The sequence below is a fragment of the Mesoplodon bidens genome, assembly GCF_964165515.1.
Source record: "Mesoplodon bidens genome assembly, chromosome: X".
NCBI lineage: Eukaryota > Metazoa > Chordata > Mammalia > Artiodactyla > Ziphiidae > Mesoplodon > Mesoplodon bidens.
Genome location: NC_138163.1, coordinates 126,008,049 through 126,028,506, shown reverse-complemented (window position 1 = coordinate 126,028,506; position 20,458 = coordinate 126,008,049). Strand labels below are relative to the sequence as shown.

The window sequence follows — 20,458 nt, the reverse complement described above, 5'->3', positions numbered from 1 at the left end:
GCGAGGAACACTTCACGCGTCGCGTAGTGATAACCGTTACATCGGTCGCCGCCCGGGGAGAGGCGCCATCGCTACCTGCTCCCCGCGCCCTCCGGAGGCCGATTTGGCGGGCTCTGGCGCCAGCAAAGGTATGTCAAGTGGCACTTTTTCTTCCCTTGAACTTTCTTGTCTTAGGTGTGCGCCTGAAGCAGGCGAGGAGCGATTTTACTTCACGGCTGTGGGGCTCCGGAGCGGGGTGGCGGGGGAGGAGGGTTTGCCTGAGGAAAGAGAAAGGGTTTTTGCCTTTTCGGAAACACCGAGTCTACGCTGGAATTTCAGCCGCGCTGCAGTTGGGGTGGTTTGGGATGATTCGGGGTGGTTCCCACCGCCCCTCCCGGGATGCCAGCGCATAGGCGCTTGAGATGTGGCCGCTTATTGAGTAGTTTGTGCCGACTTTCTAAGAGCTGATCCTTTTTCATCCTTTTCACTCTTCCACCAAGGAAGAGTCCTTGTTGGGTGAGGGGGCGACGAACGACCAAGGCTCTCAGACTTATTAGAATTTTGAGTTTGGAAAATCTATTAACTGGCGAGTTGGTTCGTTGTAACATTTTTTGAGATGCAAACGTTGATTCTGAGGCTTCGATGGTAACCGCGATTGATCAAAGACAGTGCAGCCTCACTGTTGTAAATACGTACGCGAGGCTAAACAAAGTAAAGATGTGTATTGAGCACGGTAGTTTGATATCTTCGTCTCTTGGGGATCGCTTCCCCCCCCCGCCCCTTTACCTGGCTCTCCCTGAAGGCGGACTGCTCTAGAGTTTTAAACTGGCTTAATGTTTACAAATCGTGATTTAACGAGCAACTTTTCTGCACGGTGTTTTATAAAGCAGGGCATGGGCTCGATTCCCTGATGGGTGATGGGGATACAGATTGGACGGCATTATCCCCCCCCCGTCTGGCCGACTCTGTAGCCGCTGAAGTTTGATACGGCTGCTTTTGAGAGTCCTGACAGGATTTTTAGAAAGTGATCAGTGTATTGACACGGTCTTGTTTTTTTAAAAAAATGTGGAGGAGTCTGGCTATTGCAATCTGCCCTGTTTTGCCGAGTATTCCTTGTAGTGGTTTTTGGGTGAAACGCCGTTTTCATCCCTCGTCGTCGTGATAAGTTGATGTCAAGTGAATGCCTTACACCCTGGGAGCAGAATCCTCAAGTGACTTTTGAAAAATGTCTTTGAAATGTCTTTAATGTCTAAAATGTGTCTTTTTAAAAACCAGGTGGTTTCCTGTTCTTACGTTTTCCTGTGGTAAGATGTAAATGAGCTTCACCTTAAGTAAACTTCTTTTGCAGGATTTTGAATTCAACGAATTATATTAATTTCGCATAATCTAGTCATCGTTGGTCTCTAAGAAAATGTTGCAGAAACTTTACTTACCTTGAGGGAAGAAGTGAAGGGGAACTAAAACTTATGCGTTGCCTGCTGGGAACCAGACATGATGCTGAGTGCTTAACTGTCATTTGGTCTTAACACAGCCCTGTGAAGTAGCTATTATTCCAACTTTACAGGTTAAGAAATAGAGAGACAGAGGGGTTAAATCCCTGCCTAAAGCAAAATAGCAAATTTTGCGATTTAGATTCAGATTCAGGTATTTCTTAAAGCCCAGTTCTTTGCACAGTGCCTTGCTACTTAAAATTCATTTAAGGGAAATGGTTGCTGTATCTGCAGTGAAGGGTGCAATGTGAGTGATAATTACATGTTATGATCCTGAAAATTTGCAGTCCATGTGCTCCATGACAAATAGATTCATTGGGAGGATGTCGTGACTACCCAAATAATAAAATAATAGCACCCAAGAGTGCGTGCCTTTGCTATGCCAGTCATTGTTCTAAGCACTTGACATATATTAATTCACATAGTCCTCATAACTCTATAAGATTTGTACTATTATCCCCATTTTACAGATTTTTTTAAAAAGCACAGAGAAGTAAGTTGTCCAGAGTCACACAGCTAGTAAGTGGAGGAGCTGGGACCCAAACCCTAAGGTCTTAGTGCTATTTGATGTTGCCTCTCCTGTAACTAGCCAACATGTGACAATTGTTTTAAAAGCGTTAAAGTGTGAGTATTCTGGTACTTCTGGGAGAGCAGTGTCACTTCCAGATGGGGTGACATAGCACCTTTGCTTTGTGGAGATGGAAGTTGAATGAAGCCTTGAAGTTTTGAGTTGCGTCTCCTACGTAGAGCGGTCTTGTGGGGTACAGGGTATTGAGGGCGGGGGACATGGCAGGCAAAGAGGTTCAAAGAGTGCAAGGTCGTGTTGATTTGTCAGTGTCCCGGGGAGAGAGAGAGAGAGAGAGAGGTACCAGGTGGGCGTCTGCTGGGAGACTCCATGTATGCTGGCTGTGTCTGCAGCCGAGTTTTAGCAGCATTGTAATTAAGCCATTAGAGAATTGTCTGTCAGAGTCTCTAACAATGGTTGGCACACTTTGTTTATAAAAGGCCAGCTAGTAAGTATCTTAGGCTTAGAGCAGAGGGACAAGTGATAAGAGGTGACCTCTGAGCAGTGTGGAGGCACCTGACTGTAAAGACCTTGTAGGCCATGGTAGTAGTTTTGGATTTTATTTTGTTCTTGGTCGAAAAGGGATTCCTGGTGATTTTAATAATGAAAGAAGTAAAGCGCATAGACTCTGGAGTCGTACTGCACTACTTACTATGAGACCTGGGTAAGTTACTTAAAGTCTCTTTGCCTCAGTTTTCTCTTAAGGAAAATGGGGATGATAATAGAGCCTGCCCTGTAGGGTTGTCAGGAATGCTAAATGAATTAACATACATCACGTGCTTAGAACATTGCCTGGCACAGAGTAAACAGTAAAATCTGTTAGATGCTGTCATCTATACTTCGTGGTATAGTTCAAATTTAAAGAAAAATTATATATTTAAATCTCTAAAACAAAGTTGTTAGAAATACAGTCAGAGTATAAGAAATGGTCCCTAGAGTTGGGAAACTTTAACTCACTATTCTTTTTCTGTGTGAGTTCAAGTAGAGGTGGGAGCCTGCTCTGCAGTGTTCTTTGTAAGAGCAAGACTTGAGGAGTGACTTTTGAATATCCATGACTTGGGATTAGTTAAATAAATCATCGCCTATTTGCAAGATAGGAAATGAAGAAATTGAAGTGACTACGGTATATCTAAAGGTATTAATTTAGAAAGACTTCTTTTACTTTTGCCTCTTTTTGAGCTCGTACAGTGTTGTTCTTTTCTGGGTCTGGCTTTTACTCAAGGTTGTAGTTTTGAGATTCCTGAGATGTGTCCTCCTCGTTGTGTGTAGCAATAGTTGGTTTATTCTCATAGCTGTGTAGTCTTCCTTTGTATGAAAACACCAGTTTAAGTATTCATAACTTGTATTAGTTGTATAATCAGAAAAAATAAACATAGTCTAAAAAAGTAAAATTTGGAGGGCTTCCCTGGTGGCGCAGTGGTTAAGAATCCACCTGCCAATGCAGAGGACAACACAGGTTCGAGCCCTGGTCCGGGAAGACCCCACATGCCGCGGAGCAACTAAGCCCGTGTGCCACATCTACTGAGCCTGCGTGCCACATCTACTGAGCCTGCATGCCACAACTACTGAAGCCCGCACGCCTAGGGCATGTGCTCTGCAGCAAGAGAAGCCACCTCAATGAAAAGCTCACGCACCGCAACAAAGAGTAGCCCCCGCTCGCCGCAACTAGAGAAAGCCTGCGCGCAGCAACGAAGACCCAAAGCAGCCAAAAAAAAAAAAACCTTAAAAAAAAAGAGTAAAATTTGGTTCAAGTTACAGCTCAAATTGGAGGTATTTAATAACTTGAATTTATTCCACATTATTAGACTGCATTTGTCTAACTTGAGAGTTACTTTTCCCTTCATTCCGCCTCATTCCTGCCCTGGCTCAGGCTGGATAAAGGGAACCTAGCTCTCTCATTAGCGCCCCTCCCAGTACTGTGATGGAACCTAGCTCTCTCATTAGCGCCCCTCCCAGTACTGTGATGCCAGCGTTCAAACCTACTACAAGATATGATACGACAGCATTGCACTCAGTGTCCTCCTGGCGGCAGAGATGAATGACTCAGACCCATAGCCGAGCCTACATAATTCTACAGGAGTCTGTGGCTTATGTTTCACATACAGTCCTTTAGGTTTAATGTAAAATGTAACTACGGAAGCAATCATAATCTTAGCGCTGAAATGACCTCAGACGTAATCTCACCCAGTTTTCACCGAGCAGGGCAGGAGGCGATGTCTTTAGTGGTCTTTCCAGGCCGCACCGTGGTGGGCGGCCCAAGCCAGAAGAGACTCCTGACTCACATTTGGAGGCCCGCAGCCACCCTGAGTAAAAAGCTTCTGAGCTCCTTGACAAAAGCAGTTAGGACTCATGCTCTGTTGTTCATTTGTCTCCAGCACTTACTCTGTAGCCTTGAGGTTGTGGAGCATCCGCTTCACAATTTGGAACTGTGTTTGATCTGGATTCTTATTCCTAAACGTGGGCAATAATGCCCTTCAGTTTTTAAAGGGTTATTCTAAATCACTAATGGAAGAATTCTCATTCTGTCGCTCTCTAAACTTCAGCCAGGACTCCAATTCAACTTGAGTTGGTATTCTGAGAACATATCCATATTAAGTTTATTAAGGCAGTAAGTGGGTGAAGTAACTTTTTTATGCGTTGCTTTTCAGGAGTTGAAGATTTACCAGTCCTAGGTGACCAAGCAGTTTCGCAAATAACCCTCCAGCAAGTTTAAAAATAATTAGGCCCAACTCAGAGAAAGCGGAGTTGCTCTGGTTGCACAAAAAAGATGTCTAGCTGCTCCGGTGAATTCGATGTGGTTTGTATTTCATAATTGAAAATCTGTCTTTGTTCTTTTCCTTGTGTTCTATTTTTTTTTTTCTAAATCGAATTGAATTTTGTACAGTGAAATGCAGAGATCGTAAATATACAGTTCATGAGTTTTGGACAGTGATGTATAAAGCTGCTATGAACATTTGTGTGCAAGTTTTTAAATTTTAACTACCTACCAAGAGTCATTTTTTTTCTGACTCTTCACATAATTATATGAAAGCACTTTGCAAAGCATAGGGCCCTATACAAAGGTAACATGGTATATTTTTATAAGTATTAATATATAGCCCAATTCCACATTACTTTGTCTTTTGAAACATACATACTTCTATGTATGTTTAGAATTATTCCTATAGTTCATAGTCCATTCTTAGAATAAAGAGTTACTAAATGAAATGTAATGGCTGTTTACTGTCTATTTACTTATTTATGCCCTGTCTTATTCCCCCAAAGTGTTTTAGGTGATTTAGAGATCAATCTATCAAGAAACATAGGTGTGGGGAATCCCCTGGTGGTTCAGTGCTTCCGACTCCTCAAGATTTGTGACCGCCTGGAGGGGTGGGATGGGGAGGGTGGGAGGGAGGGAGATGCATGAGGGAAGGGATGTGGGAACAGATGTATATGTATGACTGATTCACTTTGTTATAAAGCAGAAACTAATTAAAAAAATAAATAAATAAACTTTAAAAAAAAAAAAAAAAAGATTCTATCCCTGGTGGAGGAACTAAGATCCCACAAGCCTCCAAGTGCGGGGGCGGGGTGGGGGGGGGAAGATAGGTGCTTAAGTGTTTCCTATTTTGTCCACGGAGTGGTACTGTTGGTCTATTTAAAAATCAAAAGCCATGAACAGGATCCTTTGTAGTTAAAAATACTTGCTTTTACAGCAGTTCTGGTGCCAAATTACCAGAAGAATAGTCTTTCTACCCCGAGGTACACAAGAGGAAAACGATGTCTTAAGTGTGGTTAAGTTAATGAGAAAACACTTTTTTGAAGGGCATTTTTTCCTACAGTCATAGTATTTACAAAGGTCCCTTGATATCACAGATTGGCTTTTGGAGCTTCTTTTAAGTGAAATTGAAGTCCTCAGTTTTTCTTTAAGTTCTATCATCTTTCCTTTTAATTTATTAATAAATTTTCCTTAGATAAGAACACGAATCTCAACTTATGATGATGATAACATTGACCTTTATGCATATGAACCACATACGGCATATGTCTATAATGTAAGTAATGTTAGTTGCCATTTGCCAAATATATTAACACTTGACCATTTTAAAGAAAAAATTCTTCATAGAGTTCCTCTAAACTCACACTCAAGAAAATATTAGTCTCTCCTGTATTTGTCTGCTTCCTTTCATTAGACAATGAGCAATTAACCATTTCACTTCTCTCTTTTCCTTGTAGAGTAGAAAACTCAGAGCCGTTTTTACTCATTTTTTCAGTGCAAAACTCTAAACCCCTGTCCTTCTGATATAATAAATTCTTTCCTTAATCCCTTTCTTAATTAGCAGTGATCATTTTCATTCTCATATCAACATGAGGTTTTTTATTTTGTCTCTGCTTTAGATTAATATTTCTGAAACTCTTTGAAAAGTTAGTGAAAAATAAAAACAAGTAAATAAATAGTGTTTTTTCCCCACTTACTGTTCAAGTTTGACTTTCATAGAAGTAAAGTATTAACTACTCAATTTTTAAAATATCAGCAGGGAAGTGTTATGTCTAACATATCCTACAACGAAGAGCAACAAAAAACAGTTCGGGATACCCTTACTCACTGCCAGGTACAAAAAGTTCTGTCTCTCAAATGTAGTTTTCTAAAATATTAAGCTTAAATAAATTCTCTTTATATCATATAAAGAGGTGTACAATTGAAATTTTGCTGTATCAAATTGCTTATGATTATCGCTCTCATTGTGATGATTTTTTTTAACAATTTCTAGTTAGAATAGCATCTTCAGGTGAAAGTTTTGCAATAGCAATATGGAGGTTTCATAGCCTTTTGTAAAAGCCCTTAACTGATCAAATGTATAATAGTTATGTCTCCTTCATCTAAATTGCTCAATACTGAATTAATTTCCCTTACAAAATCTTTAAAGGAAGTTGGCTGATTTGGATAAAACTTAATATGTGCCTAAATGCATGTCAAGATATCTCAACTGAAACAAAAGGGCAGCCCACCACTTTTTAAAGAGTTTGTCTTTCATAGTTTTGAGGGGATTTTGTAAAAATTGACGTGTTGGTGGAGACTGATAGAAGTATGTAATTATCAAGGATTTTGTGAGCGGCATACCCTAGAAGCAATGAACATTTATAAACAAATACATGTTTCTTAACATATAAAAAAGTTTCTTGAATACAATGAACATACTTTGAAAAGTAAAAAATGTTTATGGGAGTCCTTATCATTATAGAGAACAGCAGTGGAATACTTAAAGGGAACGTGTCTTGTCTTCCGGGGAAGATGTACAGAGAGTGGGAATGCAGGGACGACGTAGGGAGTTCTGATTTTTGAACAGTGCTCTCCCCTGCTTGCTTTACATCAGCATCCACGATGAACTGGGTTGACACTGCTCTGCCAGGGCCTTCTGAGCGATTGTGCAAGATGTGTTGGGATAGAGTATCTCCGCTAAGACATGCCCAGGTTCCAAAGTCACAGCTAAGGGATGCTGTCCATTTCTCCTAATGTGCTAGCTCCCTCCTTTCTTCAGCGCCTTCCCTTACCAGTCTAGACCACACGGTGCAGCCCTTCCATCTGTTCTTTTTTAATCCTCGCCTAGCACCCCCTTTAGTAAAACCCCAGCCCTGTCCAGGCTGGGAAGCAGAGGGGAGGACCTCCACTGGGGACTGGTGATCCTCAGACAACCCCGATCCTGTACTCTTATGTCGTGGAGAAAATGGAGGGTGTGGTGCAGAAATCCCCTCCGAGTCCTGATTCCTCTCCCCACAGCCCTCACACTTGCCTGGATCCATCTCTGACGACCTCCTTCCCGACCACTGGAGTGGGAAAAGTGTTTCCTCTGTAAGGCTAACACCTCTGCTGGTTTCTGCATCTGACCCTCTTGCCCTGTGCTCAGACACCTCCCTTCATCCCCCTGTCTCTTGTGTCTTCAGCCTCTGTCTCCATCCCTCTCAGCATAGTCATTCTCCCACAGGTTTAAAAAAGCCACTTTGTGCCTCCCATCCCTCTATAGCTGTCATCCTCTCTCTCTCCTTCCCATCGTAACCCAGCTCTTTGATCATCATTTATGTTCACTTTCTAAACATTTGACTTCCTGTTTTCTGTTTGGGTGTTTTTAATTTCTGTTTTAATTGTTTTAATTGAAGTATAGCTGATTTGTAATATTGTGTTAGTTCCAGGTGTAGAGCATAGTAATTTGGGGTTTTGGCTGATTATATTCCATTATGGGTTATTATGAGATTTGGGGTATAATTCCCTGTGCTCTACAGTAAATCCTTGTTTATCTGTTTTATGTATAGTAGTTTATATCAGTTAATCCCATACTCCTAATTTGTTGGGTATTTTAGAATATACTGCTCCTTCTGCCCTGTATGCTCTGTACATCTCTACCTAGTGAACACCTTCTCATCTTTTCATTCTCAACGCAGATACCTCCTTCTTCGAAAATCCTGCCACGACTGCCAGCCTGGATTAGGTCTTGCTCTTCTGTGCACGCTTAGCCTCTTGTTCTTATCTGTATCGTGGCAATAATAATACTAACAGGTGACTGAGCACTATCAGACCAGTCATCATGTACTATTATTATTATGTTGGTATTAATACTGTAGCATGTTGTTTTGTCCTCAACAGAACTGAGAGAGGATTTCATCCCAATTCTATTTATAAGGAAATTGAACAACAGAGAAGTTAAGTAACTTAAACCCAACTGTGTTCCCCTAGAGCCTGTGCTAGTTATTCAGGGCTGAGAGCCAGCGGGTCTCACGCTTCATCGTGCATCAGAATCACCTAGAGGGCTTGTGAAAACACAGGTCACTGCCCTCGATCTCAGAGTTCCCAATTCAGTAGATCTGAGTGGGAGATTTTTCATTTCCAACAAGCCAGTAGATGGTGTTGATGCTGCTGGTCCACGGAGCACACTGAAATCCACTGCTCCAGGCTGCCGATCACTTTCTCTGTTGACCTTGTCTCTTTACTTGTCTCTCTCCAGCTAAAATGGGAGTTCCTTAGGGTAGGAGCTGTTTTTTTCCTTTTTCTTTTTTTTTTTCTTTTTAATGCCCACGTTCCCAGCATCTAGCAAAGGAGTTCTCACAGGTGGTAGGCCTTCAATAAATGTTTATTTGAATGAATGATGTAATGGTTCTGGCCTTTTACGTGTATTTTTGCCTGAATGAAATTTCTGTGTATTTCAAGAATTCTCCGGTTTTATCAGTCACATACTTGATTGGCATACAGGGGCCGCATACTCAAAGGTTTTGTAAGGTTAATTGTTAATTGCGTGACTTTAAAATACTCTGAAGCTAAAGGTCACATCTGTTGTATTTGGCTCACTGTTCTTTCCAGAGTGGACCCCTCACTGCCTATTAGGTTATACCATCATTATATAGAAAGAGGCTCTTTGGCCTTTTAGCAGATTTGAAAATTTCTTTCCTAAAATAGCACCTTCCTTGATGTAAAATGACTCCATCATAAATGTGATGGCTCACAGGAATTGTGGTACATTTACTTCCCAGTATTCAAGCTTCTTAAAATGCCTGTGTGACATGGAGTCGTTGAGTGGGAGGTTGGGGTGTCTTATCTCAGCCAGCTCGGCTCTGGGTCACCAACAGCCAGGCATCAAGTGGGAAACAAGAGATTTCTGACGGCTTGAAAACTTTCAAACTTTGACTTTGGCTTAATGGTACTTTTTATGTTCCTTTCCTTTTGAAGTAGAAACTACTAATACTCTGTATTATAATAGGTCATCTATGATGCTGTTCAAAACCTGGATAAGAAGTTTGATGTTATTCATGGAAAGGTTAAAAAACTCTACCGTTTTCATATGAAGTCATGGTGGCAAAATCGTGTAAGTGTTATAAAAATATTTTCACAACTATAATAAACCTCTGGTTTCTAAAGATGCCAGTCAGAAGTGAGAGAGAACTAATTACTGTGAGATGAGCAAGGCTGATCTATACTTGCTGTAGCAGCAGATGGGAGAGTAAACCTCTGCCGGAAAAATGCTGAAATTTAGGTTTGAGAAATGTATGACAATGGATATTTTTATGTTTGTAACCATAATATATAAAGTGCAATTAAAATGTAGGGTTGGGGCTTCCCTGGTGGCGCAGTGGTTGAGAATCTGCCTGCCAATGCAGGGGACACGGGTTCAAGCCCTGGTCTGGGAAGATCCCACATGCCGCAGAGCAACTGGGCCCGTGAGCCACAACTACTGAGCCTGCGCATCTGGAGCCTGTGCTCCGCAACAAGAGAGGCCATGACAGTGAGAGGCCCGCCCACTGCGATGAAGAGTGGCCCCCACTTGCCACAACTAGAGAAAGCCCTCGCACAGAAACGAAGACCCAACACAGCCAAAAATAAATAAATAAATAAATAAATTTAAAAAAAAAAAAATGTAGGGTTGAAGAGAAATAGAAATCATGTAATGAAAATAGAGCATTTATCTTTAATAATATAAAGCAATCTTCCATGGAAAGTAATTATGAATGTATTTACTATTTATTTCCTTTTTCTTTCACTCACTCACAGTTGGTTTATGCTGGGTTTGTGTCATTTCAGAAGCCATTTGGATATGCATATAAAAATTATAGTTACCTGCTTTCTAAAAAGATCAAATACCAGAAAATGAGGAAGAAGGAGTCTCTCTCTCCATCCTCTTACCCTCAAAGACATAGCCCCACTATTCCAGTACAAAAGCCCGAAGATGATTCCAAGAGCAGCCCCACCATTCCAGTACAAAAGCCGGAAGATGATTCCAAGAGCAGCCATCTAGGAGACTCTTTTCAGTCCCACGAGGCTCTGGATCTGGAGCAATCTGTCAGCCTGAGCCCGAGGATCCCCACGCATTCTCACCAGCAGTGCTGCTCGCCCGAGAACCCCCTGCAGGGCTGCTCCAGTCCTAGCTACCACAGTCCAGAGGCCTACAACACCTGCAGTCTTTTCTTAGCCACCCAGTCCACTGCAGTCAAGCCTGCAACCATGGTGACCCAGGGTGAACGCAGTCCAGCACGTAACCCTGACATGATGGCCTACCCAGCTTTACCGGAAAACGAGAGATTCAGCCCCGCTGGCTCACCTCACTACGTCCCGACCGGCTTCGGTGAGTGTGAACTGACACATGTTACAAGTAGCATTATTTACCCTATATTCCTCAACACCCTTGATGCAAGCTTGTGGAAGCTTTTTTTTTCCCATCTTGAGGGCTAGCTTGGGGCAGCGCTCAGAACGATGACTGAGACTTCTTGAGTGTCTATGATGTGCCTGCACTGTGCCCGTCAACTGACACCTCTTCCCCGCTAATCCTCATCATGATCCCATTGTGAGTTCTTTTATCTTCTGTCTTTCTTTACCCTTTCCTTGTGTAAATAATTAAAATGCTCCTAAAATGGCCAGAGCCCAGATGACAGGAGAGAAAAGGTACACTTTAGGCTAAGTCACAGGAAAGGTCAAATTTGTGTTGACGGTCCGGCGAATTACACAAGCCCCTTCCGTTACCACAGGCTAACTTTAGGGAGTCGAGGACTCTGGCTGGGTAAATGAATACCTGTCTGGACACAAAGAAATTTCAGTACAACGTAGTGAACGGCACACCTAAAACGTTTTGAGCTATGAGCACCTAAATTGTTTCATGCCTCACGTATTTCTTTTTTAAACATAAACCTTCAACCAAAATATCTATTACCGTGCAGTGAAACTTGAAAGAGGTATTCAGTGTAATGTTAAAGTTACTTCTGACCTAGCTAAGCAGAAGTCTTGTTGTTTTCAAAATTCAGATACGCATTTAAGCCTTGAGAGACATGAACTTTAAAGCCACGGAAGAGATTCAGTAAAGAACTGATTTGGTTCTCAAAGATAATGGGGGTTATTGAAATTCATTGATTAAAGTGAATAAATTTAAGCAATTATAAAACTAAATTCTGGGGATTTCCATTGCAATTAGCTAGTAAAAATAAACCTCATCTGGAGAGACCAAGAAGACAGAGATGAAGTATTTCAAAGAATTTCTCTCAAGAGAGCAATAGGTTATCTTAGATTAACCTAATTTAACCCAAGTAACAGATCTTTTGCTGTATTTTGCCTGTGGCCCAAGAGGCCTCAGATTGCTCAGTCTGTTTTATGATCTTTGAAGCTTTAAGGTGTCTACCGAAGCTGCTTTTGTTGTCTGGGGGAGGTCAGGTGGGACATTCCTGAGTAGCCATCCTCAGGTCATCTTTATCTAGGCTTTCCCTGGATTTTACCTTGGAGTCCTGGGTCCATGCTGGGGTACTTCACAGAAGGTTCCAGGAATGACACAATTCCTCCCTACCTAACATCTCTTCTTTCACGATAATGATCAGGTCAAGTATGATTTGTCTTTTTTTCCCCCATTGAAGCTCCAAGTTATATAGCTGTACCTGACCCCAGTGTCCTGAAACAAGGCTTCTCTAAGGACCCTTCAACCTGGTCTGTGGATGAAGTGATACAGTTTATGAAACATAAAGATCCTCAGATATCAGGCCCCCTCGCCGACCTCTTCATGCAACATGTAATGTATCTTTTGATCCAGTTTTCCTGCCGTAATGACTTTGAATGACCTCTGTGCAGGCCCTTCAGTTGGATACTGATTAGTGTGGATGGTGGGGGAACCCTATCAACTGATTTTTCCATATGCGAGAAAGTTTACTTTGCCCAAAGTTAGAGCCTTAAAGGGTGGAGGCTGGATCTGTGCTTTAAATGGGTACCCGAGTACCTAAAATACTACAAGTCTTCGAGTTCTCAAGAGAAGATGATTTGGCATGGCCACTCTCAGGTGTCTTCTCCTTTCTAACAACAGCTACAAGGATCCTCCTCCCCACCTGCTCCCTGCTTGGCCCCAGGACCGTGAGTAGGAGTGGTGACCACAGCTGTGACAGGGTGTCCTCCTTGTTATGATGCCCGATGGATCCAGCAGCTGATTCCATTTGGCTCAGTTCTGCTGACCTTATATGGTTGATGATTTGGGATGCTGATACCCTTAGGCCATTTACAAAGTAACATCATGGGCTAAATTTTAAGTTCTAATTTCTTTAATTTCTAGTTTTACTTAGTAGAAAATGTATAGATGGTACCTGACAAAGGCAGTACTATGAGGGATTTCAGGTCCCTTCAGCCAGTGATATATGATGCAGTACAGTTTTATTTTTAAACCAGAACTTGTGAAAACCAAATAATATGCTTCAGCAGCATCATTTGGTCAATTAATTCTTTTTTACATTTGGAGGATACCTTGTGACTATCAAGTAACGTTTTTTATAGTGTTTCCTAATGAATAAAATAATTAGTGCCCACATATCTGATGTACCCTTTTCAATATGGTAAGAAAATCAGTAATTAGTTTTTAGCATCTAATTAGCTTCCGACAACTGATTAGCTTTCAGTGTTAAGACAGCACTGTATAGCACACTTACAGCTGACATATACTCAGGTTCCCAGCCCTTCTAAGAAAGTTAATGACCATCTGAAATTCATTTTTACCATTCATAGTTTTTACTTTTTGTCACAGCTATGCAGTATTTTGTTTAACACACGGTATTTAAAATTAGGTAGTTTGATGCTTAGGACATTTTTAAGATATTAGGTTAAATTGCCTTTCTCTTAAACTTTGAAGCAAATTTACAGATGATTAAGTGATGCTTCACTGGACAAATTAGATTTTTAATAGTTTCCATCAAGCAGTTGCATATTCAGAGAATATACATCTGGAATGAGCTGCCCTCTAATTGGTGTTACATGTTCTTACATAGAAAGGAATAACCATTCTGATAAAATATGAAAGCTTTATTAATTATTTTAATTTCCTTCTCTCTGTAGGACATTGATGGGAAAGCTCTGCTACTGCTCAGGAGTGACATGATGATGAAGTACATGGGGCTTAAGCTGGGGACAGCTGTGAAGCTGTGCCACTACATTGAAAGGCTTAAAACAGATACTTCAACAATTTAAAAAGTGTGTAGATTAGACTGGACTTAATTCTAGGGAGACCAATGCCATCTTTTCTCTGCCCTTAGAAGTTTTTGTTGTGTAGAAAGTTCCTCTAAAATACCGTGTATCCGAAATCACAGAACCCTGGGACAGTCCAGTCTACTTCTTTAGAAGCCATTTAACATGTTAGCACTAGCATAGTCAAACTGGTCGTTTGGTCTTTGTATCTTTTCATTATTTTCATTGCATAGTTTATAGATACACTTCATGCAGGAAACAGAGAAACACCTTTGATTTTGGTTAATGTTTGTATGTAAAACCAAAGCAGCCAAATCCCAAAGGGGAAAGTAGTCAGGGAGGGATTGACGGGTTCCCTAAGGAAATCCATGAGGAGTTTTCTTTAGAAGAGAATTTAAAGATGCAACTGTAGATACCATCTCTTTCTCAACTATTTTATGTCTGTTACTGCAATGTTCTGTTCCTGTTCTATCAGTTTCCTGAAAGGGAATAGCCACATAAATCACTTTCCTTTCTGTTATTATTTCGCTGTATGTTTTACCTGTTCCTGTTTAAAGAAAAGAAAAAGCAGCCTTTTAAGATTCCATGAAGCGTTCTTACCAGTTTTTTAAAATTATAAGGTAGATAGTCATTTTATGCAAGAGATATTACACTACAAGGGTGGGTTGGATGGAGTCTGACTATATTCTTTTCAATTAATATGTTTTATTTTAAAACTTCCTTATTTTGTCTAAGCTTCAACATTTAACTAGGCATTCATTGTTCACATCTCTCCATGAAGATGCCTGTGTCCAAGTTTTTAAAAGATGTGTGTGTGTGTGTTTATTATGTTTATTCCTCATATGGGTACTGTTTCATATTTATATTTTGTTCTGTATCTGAAGTATACACACAAGTAAATCTTTTCTTTTTTAATTTAAAATGGCACTTTACACTTCCACAGAGGTAAAGATCAACTCTACATATAGTGAGTTTTTTTATTCTGTAAAACATATGCACATCGTTTGACATCACTGGTACCTCTCAGCTCACACTTCAGGGTTTCCATACAGGGAAGTTCTGTCTTGTGCAATGTTTCTAGTTAATTTCCTTTCTGAGCCATTTATCCTACTAAACTTTGGAAGGTACATCAGTTCTGATTTGTCATTTTAAACTTTATTTTAAAAATCAGAACTTTCACATGGAACATGTTCATTGTTGTTTTATTTATTACATCGTTATATAATATTTAGTGTAATGTTATAAGCTATGAGAAATGGTGCTAAATTTTAGTATCCATTTGTTACAGATGCCAATAAGATGTTCACCAGGGGTAAGACTGTACGTTTTCTTTTTAGAAAACCAAGTGTACTTTATAAGCAAATGCAACTATTTACTGGGCGTATATGACTTAAAGGGCTTTTTCGTCTGTGTTATTTCTTTTGTGTTATAAGACAAGATTCTAATTTAAACTTTTCCTTCTTTCACATTGTTTGTGTGAAGATGCTGTGCCACTTGAACAGTCCTCAGGTGTTTGTATAAATACTGTGTTTTACAGTTTTTAGATTTTAAAATATAATAAAGTTTAATAACCGCAACCATTAATGTCAAAGCCTCACATTTGATTTTACTTGCTTGAAGACTTAGAGCAAGCAGTGATACATGTCATGAGTAGTTATACTCTGGGACAATTTCACTAGAGAATTCTCTCTCCATCCTGAATACCAAGGCAAAAGTATGGCTAACACAATAACTTTCATTAATGCAGACAATTAGCAGAACTAGAATTTAACATCCACTGAAACAAATTTTCCTCTCTAAAATTACCCTCATCTCCATGAAACACAGCCAAATCAAGACTAAATTTGTTTACAGAATAAGTCTGGTCAATTGACCACATAGAGTCCTCCAAACTGGCTGTGGTGGAATTCTTCAGAAGTAGTCTCAGACTGAATTCCCAAAAGGCCTCTCAAAGCCAGGAAAGCCATGCCAAAGGCCTGCTATTAGCCTGCACCTCAGTGGATTTCTCTCTTCTAGAGACCCCTAAAACATCGTGATTCCTGCACCTGCCAGGAAGACAGTCTTTCCCATTCACCTGATAAGGCTGCTCAGAACCCAAGAGTCTCCAATGTCTGGAGAGACCAGGCAGAGAGAAGAGAAAAATGTTTCCATTCTACCCAAAACTAACGAGGGGAAGGACTTCCCTGTATCTGGAAAACACAGATCAAAACCAGTAATATTCCAGACAAAACCCATAAAAATTATAACCATATTCACCAGTTCACTCAGTAACTGATCCATTAACTTTTTATGAAGCCTCAAGTTTTCCATTAGGATTTTTTAATATCTTACCCAGTTCAGCAGTATGATCTAAAATTTATCAGAGACCTGTACTTGTCAAAAGTGCCTTCCTATGGATCATCTTGAAGATGAAACTCTTTTGCAAAAGCATCAGAGTACAACAATAACTTCCTCTAAATGACAGAAGCCTTAAAAAGGCACGGTTAAACATCTGACTGCAATGTAATCCATAAAGAAACTTGGTTACAATAACTAGAATTATGACCAGTGATAATCTCAACCCTTGAAAACCTTAATCACCAGCAAAAACCAAGAAGCAAGTAATTGTGAACTGTTTGTCATACCAGCATTTCCTGATTGGAAAACGTATGCTCTAGTCTTCCTCTCCTAAGAAAGCAAAGGTAGGTAAATTTAGATCTGCCCAGCACTTAATGTTCCAATATTTTTTCCTGTTTGAAATGACGCAGGTAGTCAATGAATTCTCTTAACTTGGTTTAGTTTCAAGTTACCAAAATCTGGAAAGACTATTTTAGATAGACCTCCCCAAAATGTAATTATTCCTATAGAGTTTACCTAAAAGCTCTTGTTTATGTTTACTTAAAGTTTCATCATATCAAGTTATTTTCCTTGCTGACGTATTTGCAACAGATACAGTAAGGTGTTAATTTGATCTCTAGTAAACCTAGGTACAACAGAAGTGTTATACTTAACATTGATGATTCTAAAGACATGTCTATGTTAATCAAACCAACAAGCTTAAGCTAGCTTCAATACCAGATACCAATTCAGTACTGAATACTTCCCAGGCCACATGAACCTGAAATTCATTCAAGCCAGTCTTTTTTATATTTCTGAGAATTTACATAAGCGTTTAATTTCTTTTAAGCCAATTAAACAGAGCTCATCCACAAACCAATCTTGGCGATGCCACTTGGAGGCAGACACTTCATATTTATAAGGTACGCAGAGACATACATTTACATATATAGACAAAGAGATCTCACAGTTTTCCTGCTAAAATTTTAAAAGGCGGCTTTTTGAATGAAATAATGTCATCTGCAGCAACATGGGTGCACCTAGAGATCATCACACTAGGTGAAGTAAGACAGCGAAAGACATATCGTATGATATCACTCAATGTGGAATCCAAAAAAAAGGTTCAAATGAACAAACAGACTCACAGACATAGAAAACAAACTTATGGGTCCCAAAGGGGAAAGGTGGGGAGGAGGGATAAATTAGGAGTTTGGAATTAGCAGACACAAGCTACTCTATATAAAACAGATAAACAACAAGGTTCTACTGTATAGCACAGGGAACTAGATTCAATACCCTGTAATAAACTAATGGAAAAGAATCTGAAAAGGAATAGATAAATGTATACCTGAATCACTTTGCTGTAAACCTGAAACTAACACAGCATTGTAAATCAACTGTACTTCAATTTTTTAAAAAAAAGGTAAAAGGTGATTAAAGTTCCAGAGAGCCCAGGTAGATCATTTACATCGCAAAGGCACAGGAAGAGAAATACCAATTCCTTCTAGAAAACTAACTTCTTCTAAGGGCACATGCAAAAACCAGTTTTAGAATGTCAAAAGAGTCCCATCGTGGACATTTTCAGGGATTTTTTTTCAGTTTCTAAAAAGCCAATTCAGTTTAAACGACAGTAATAGGCAATAACACGTATCAGTCACTCACATGCACTTGCCTCACTTTCAGAGGAGAAAGAATCAGCGGTCAAGTTAACCTTCACCTCAGCTGTTAGCTCAGCCTCCGTGGCCTTTCTCGGTATAAAACGCACCTGCCAGCCCACAGCTGCGGCCACTTCGTTTTCCCACCGTAATGACGCCAATATCTCCGCCATGGCCTTGGGGTGCCTATGAGTCCTCGGTAGTGTCTTGGCAGCCGCATTCATCAAGACCAGCCACCCTAGGGCCCCACATACTAGCGGACGGCCACCCCGGGGTTTCCCCTGCAACTTTCAGGATCACCCCTGGAACTTTCAGGCCCCTCACGCTAGGTGACGCCCCTGCAACTTTCCGTTGCGCGTCCTTATTTCCAGACGTCCCGGCGCTCACAGGAGCTTCCTCGGTCTCCCCGCTGGCTCTACCAATTGGGCCGCACCCCGCAGGCCTACAAGGCCTGTACTTGCCCAGCTACAAGACCAAAGAAGGGGCCCAGAGTCGGCGACGGAGACATCACGGTTTAGTGGACGGGGGAAGCTTACCTGTCTGAAGCAAGGTCCTGGAGCAACACCCCACTGTGTGCGGCGGCCGGCGGGCAGGACATGGCGGCAGGCTTCGCTCCCCAGGAGAGGGGGGAGGTTCCTAGTTATAGTGGAAATTGACATCAGGTTGGCTCATCAGTTACCAGGGAAACCAGCCGAGGGGCACGCCCCTCACCTCCCCTTTGATGAGCTATCAGGTGGAGATGTTTGCTAAAGATTAGATGAAGCCGGCACTGGCCCAGCAGGGGGATGTACAGAGAGCAAGGCAACAGCCATCTTGGGTGGCCTGACCATACAGACTCCCTCTGTAAGCATGAAAAAGCCATGCCCTTCTGTAATAATATTAGAAATTAAAAATTAAACATCATGACTAGGAACAGTGATGATGGGAGGAAAAGTGCTGCTTTTTCAAGCTGCATAAGGAACTGTAGTCACAATTGGCTGAATAAATGAGGTGTGTTTAAGTTTCTGGGGCTGTTTCTACAGTGTGGTGCTGGGACTTCCTTATATTTATAAGTTCTCCGAAGTTGAGGACTCCCGATGTTTCCCCTGTGAAGTTGGTGAAGTTGAACCCTGAAAGCAGCTCTCCACAGTGAGCACATCCTCAGACGAGCTTGCCCACTCTCACTGCTATACTAGAGGCAACTCTGGTGTTACAGGGCCATGTTCTCTGGCTTTAGGGGTGCTATCAGCACTGAGGGGAGAGCCTTAAGATATAAGGGGGAAAGGAAATAAATCCCTTTGTCTGAAAAGGTTCAATTCCATCCAAGCTGCTGGACAAAACAGGGGAAACATCACATTGCGAGGGAGCGCAAGCAAACCGTCCGCCCTGCATTCTAAAGGTGGGCCCTGGTCTGCATGTCCTCCCTACCCTAGAGCCCTCCCCATTCCCTGGATCAGCCTCGGAGCACTTATAAATATAAGCAAGTCTCTCTCACATATACCAGAAAAAGCCTCCCGTGGTTCGTTTTTGCCAGTATACCCTGATCCCCATGAGGTATGGTCATTCGTGGCTTGGCCAAGCTCTACCTCTTGCTCGTCCCTTCGGTGACATCAGCTCCAAAATCCCCAGCAAACCATAGGGAAGGAGGCAGAGAAGACTGATGCCATCCATGGAGGCGAGCCTGTGGGTCGCAGGCACAGCACTGTAAGTGGAAGCTGAGTCGAGGAGAGCCCTGCTAGGAGCACATGCTGGGAATGGCTGTGTAGTTTTTTTTAATGTATTTTTAAAAGTTGAGTTAGGAGAAAGTACACCCAGAAAGGCACTAAACAACGGGCAGCTCGGCATATAAGAGTAAACAAAATAGGTGAAACCCCTTACCTTAGACTGCTTCCTATCTATCTGGGAAGACAGCGTTAGAAAACACAAATATTTGGGTAATTGATGAGCGTATAAAATGCGGCAAAGGTTAAGTAGCCATGAGAAGCATGACATCTCTAGAGGATTCTATTGTGTGTTTGTATATAGATGTGCTTACATATTGGGAAGACATTTGGGAAGATAGATACAAACATGTTTACAGAGGGCGTCTATGGATAGGTAGGATTCTGAATATGTTTCATTTCATTTTCCTTATCTTTCTGATTTGTCTGCAGTGTATTGCTTTTATAATAATTGTTTAATTACAAAAACACAGGCCATATCATGTTTACATCACTGTGGAAGATAAAAGGAAATATCACATTGCCATTTAGCGGAAGGCAGAAAGAGCGAAACCTAAGAAAAAAGCATGATGTGTCAGAAGACCAACTTAATTTACTATCATGTATAAATAGATTAAACGCCCATATTAAACAAGATTCAAGGGTGGATCTTAACAATGATATGCTTTTACCTACCTTGTCATTTGCTTTAAACATTAAAAAATAAAGCACTGGACAGAAATTCACCAGCAAATAAACAAAAAATAGGCCACAATGATACTACTGATCCCAGCAAGGTAGAATTACAGGCAAAAAGCAGTCAATGCATC

General features: G+C 41.1%; 1 protein-coding gene across 5 annotated transcripts; it reads left to right on the top strand.

Annotated features, from left to right (window-relative positions):
* The first annotated feature begins 43 nt into the window (after positions 1 to 43).
* On the top strand, positions 44 to 15,558 carry SCML1 (Scm polycomb group protein like 1). Of its 5 annotated transcripts, XM_081223260.1 has the most exons (9): positions 44 to 128; positions 4,683 to 4,831; positions 5,988 to 6,068; positions 6,549 to 6,626; positions 9,762 to 9,866; positions 10,580 to 11,120; positions 12,394 to 12,545; positions 13,850 to 13,984; positions 15,267 to 15,558. In XM_081223260.1, the coding sequence occupies exons 2-8, from the start codon at positions 4,802 to 4,804 to the stop codon at positions 13,979 to 13,981; spliced, it is 1,119 nt and encodes a 372-aa protein (XP_081079386.1). In that variant the 5' UTR covers positions 44 to 128; positions 4,683 to 4,801; the 3' UTR covers positions 13,982 to 13,984; positions 15,267 to 15,558. The 5 variants fall into 5 exon arrangements, with proteins under 5 accessions (XP_081079386.1, XP_081079384.1, XP_081079387.1 ...); XM_081223258.1 differs by having other exon boundaries at positions 13,850 to 15,558; XM_081223261.1 differs by lacking the exon at positions 6,549 to 6,626 and having other exon boundaries at positions 13,850 to 15,558.
* Positions 15,559 to 20,458: the final 4,900 nt, after the last annotated feature.

Coding starts and splice junctions, on each gene's coding strand:
- SCML1 (XM_081223260.1), top strand. CDS start 4,802: ATGTCTAGCTGCTCCGGTGAATTCGATGTG. Junction 9,867..10,579: donor AGTCATGGTGGCAAAATCGT/GTAAGTGTTATA, acceptor GTGTCATTTCAG/AAGCCATTTGGATATGCATA. Junction 11,121..12,393: donor CTACGTCCCGACCGGCTTCG/GTGAGTGTGAAC, acceptor CCCCCATTGAAG/CTCCAAGTTATATAGCTGTA.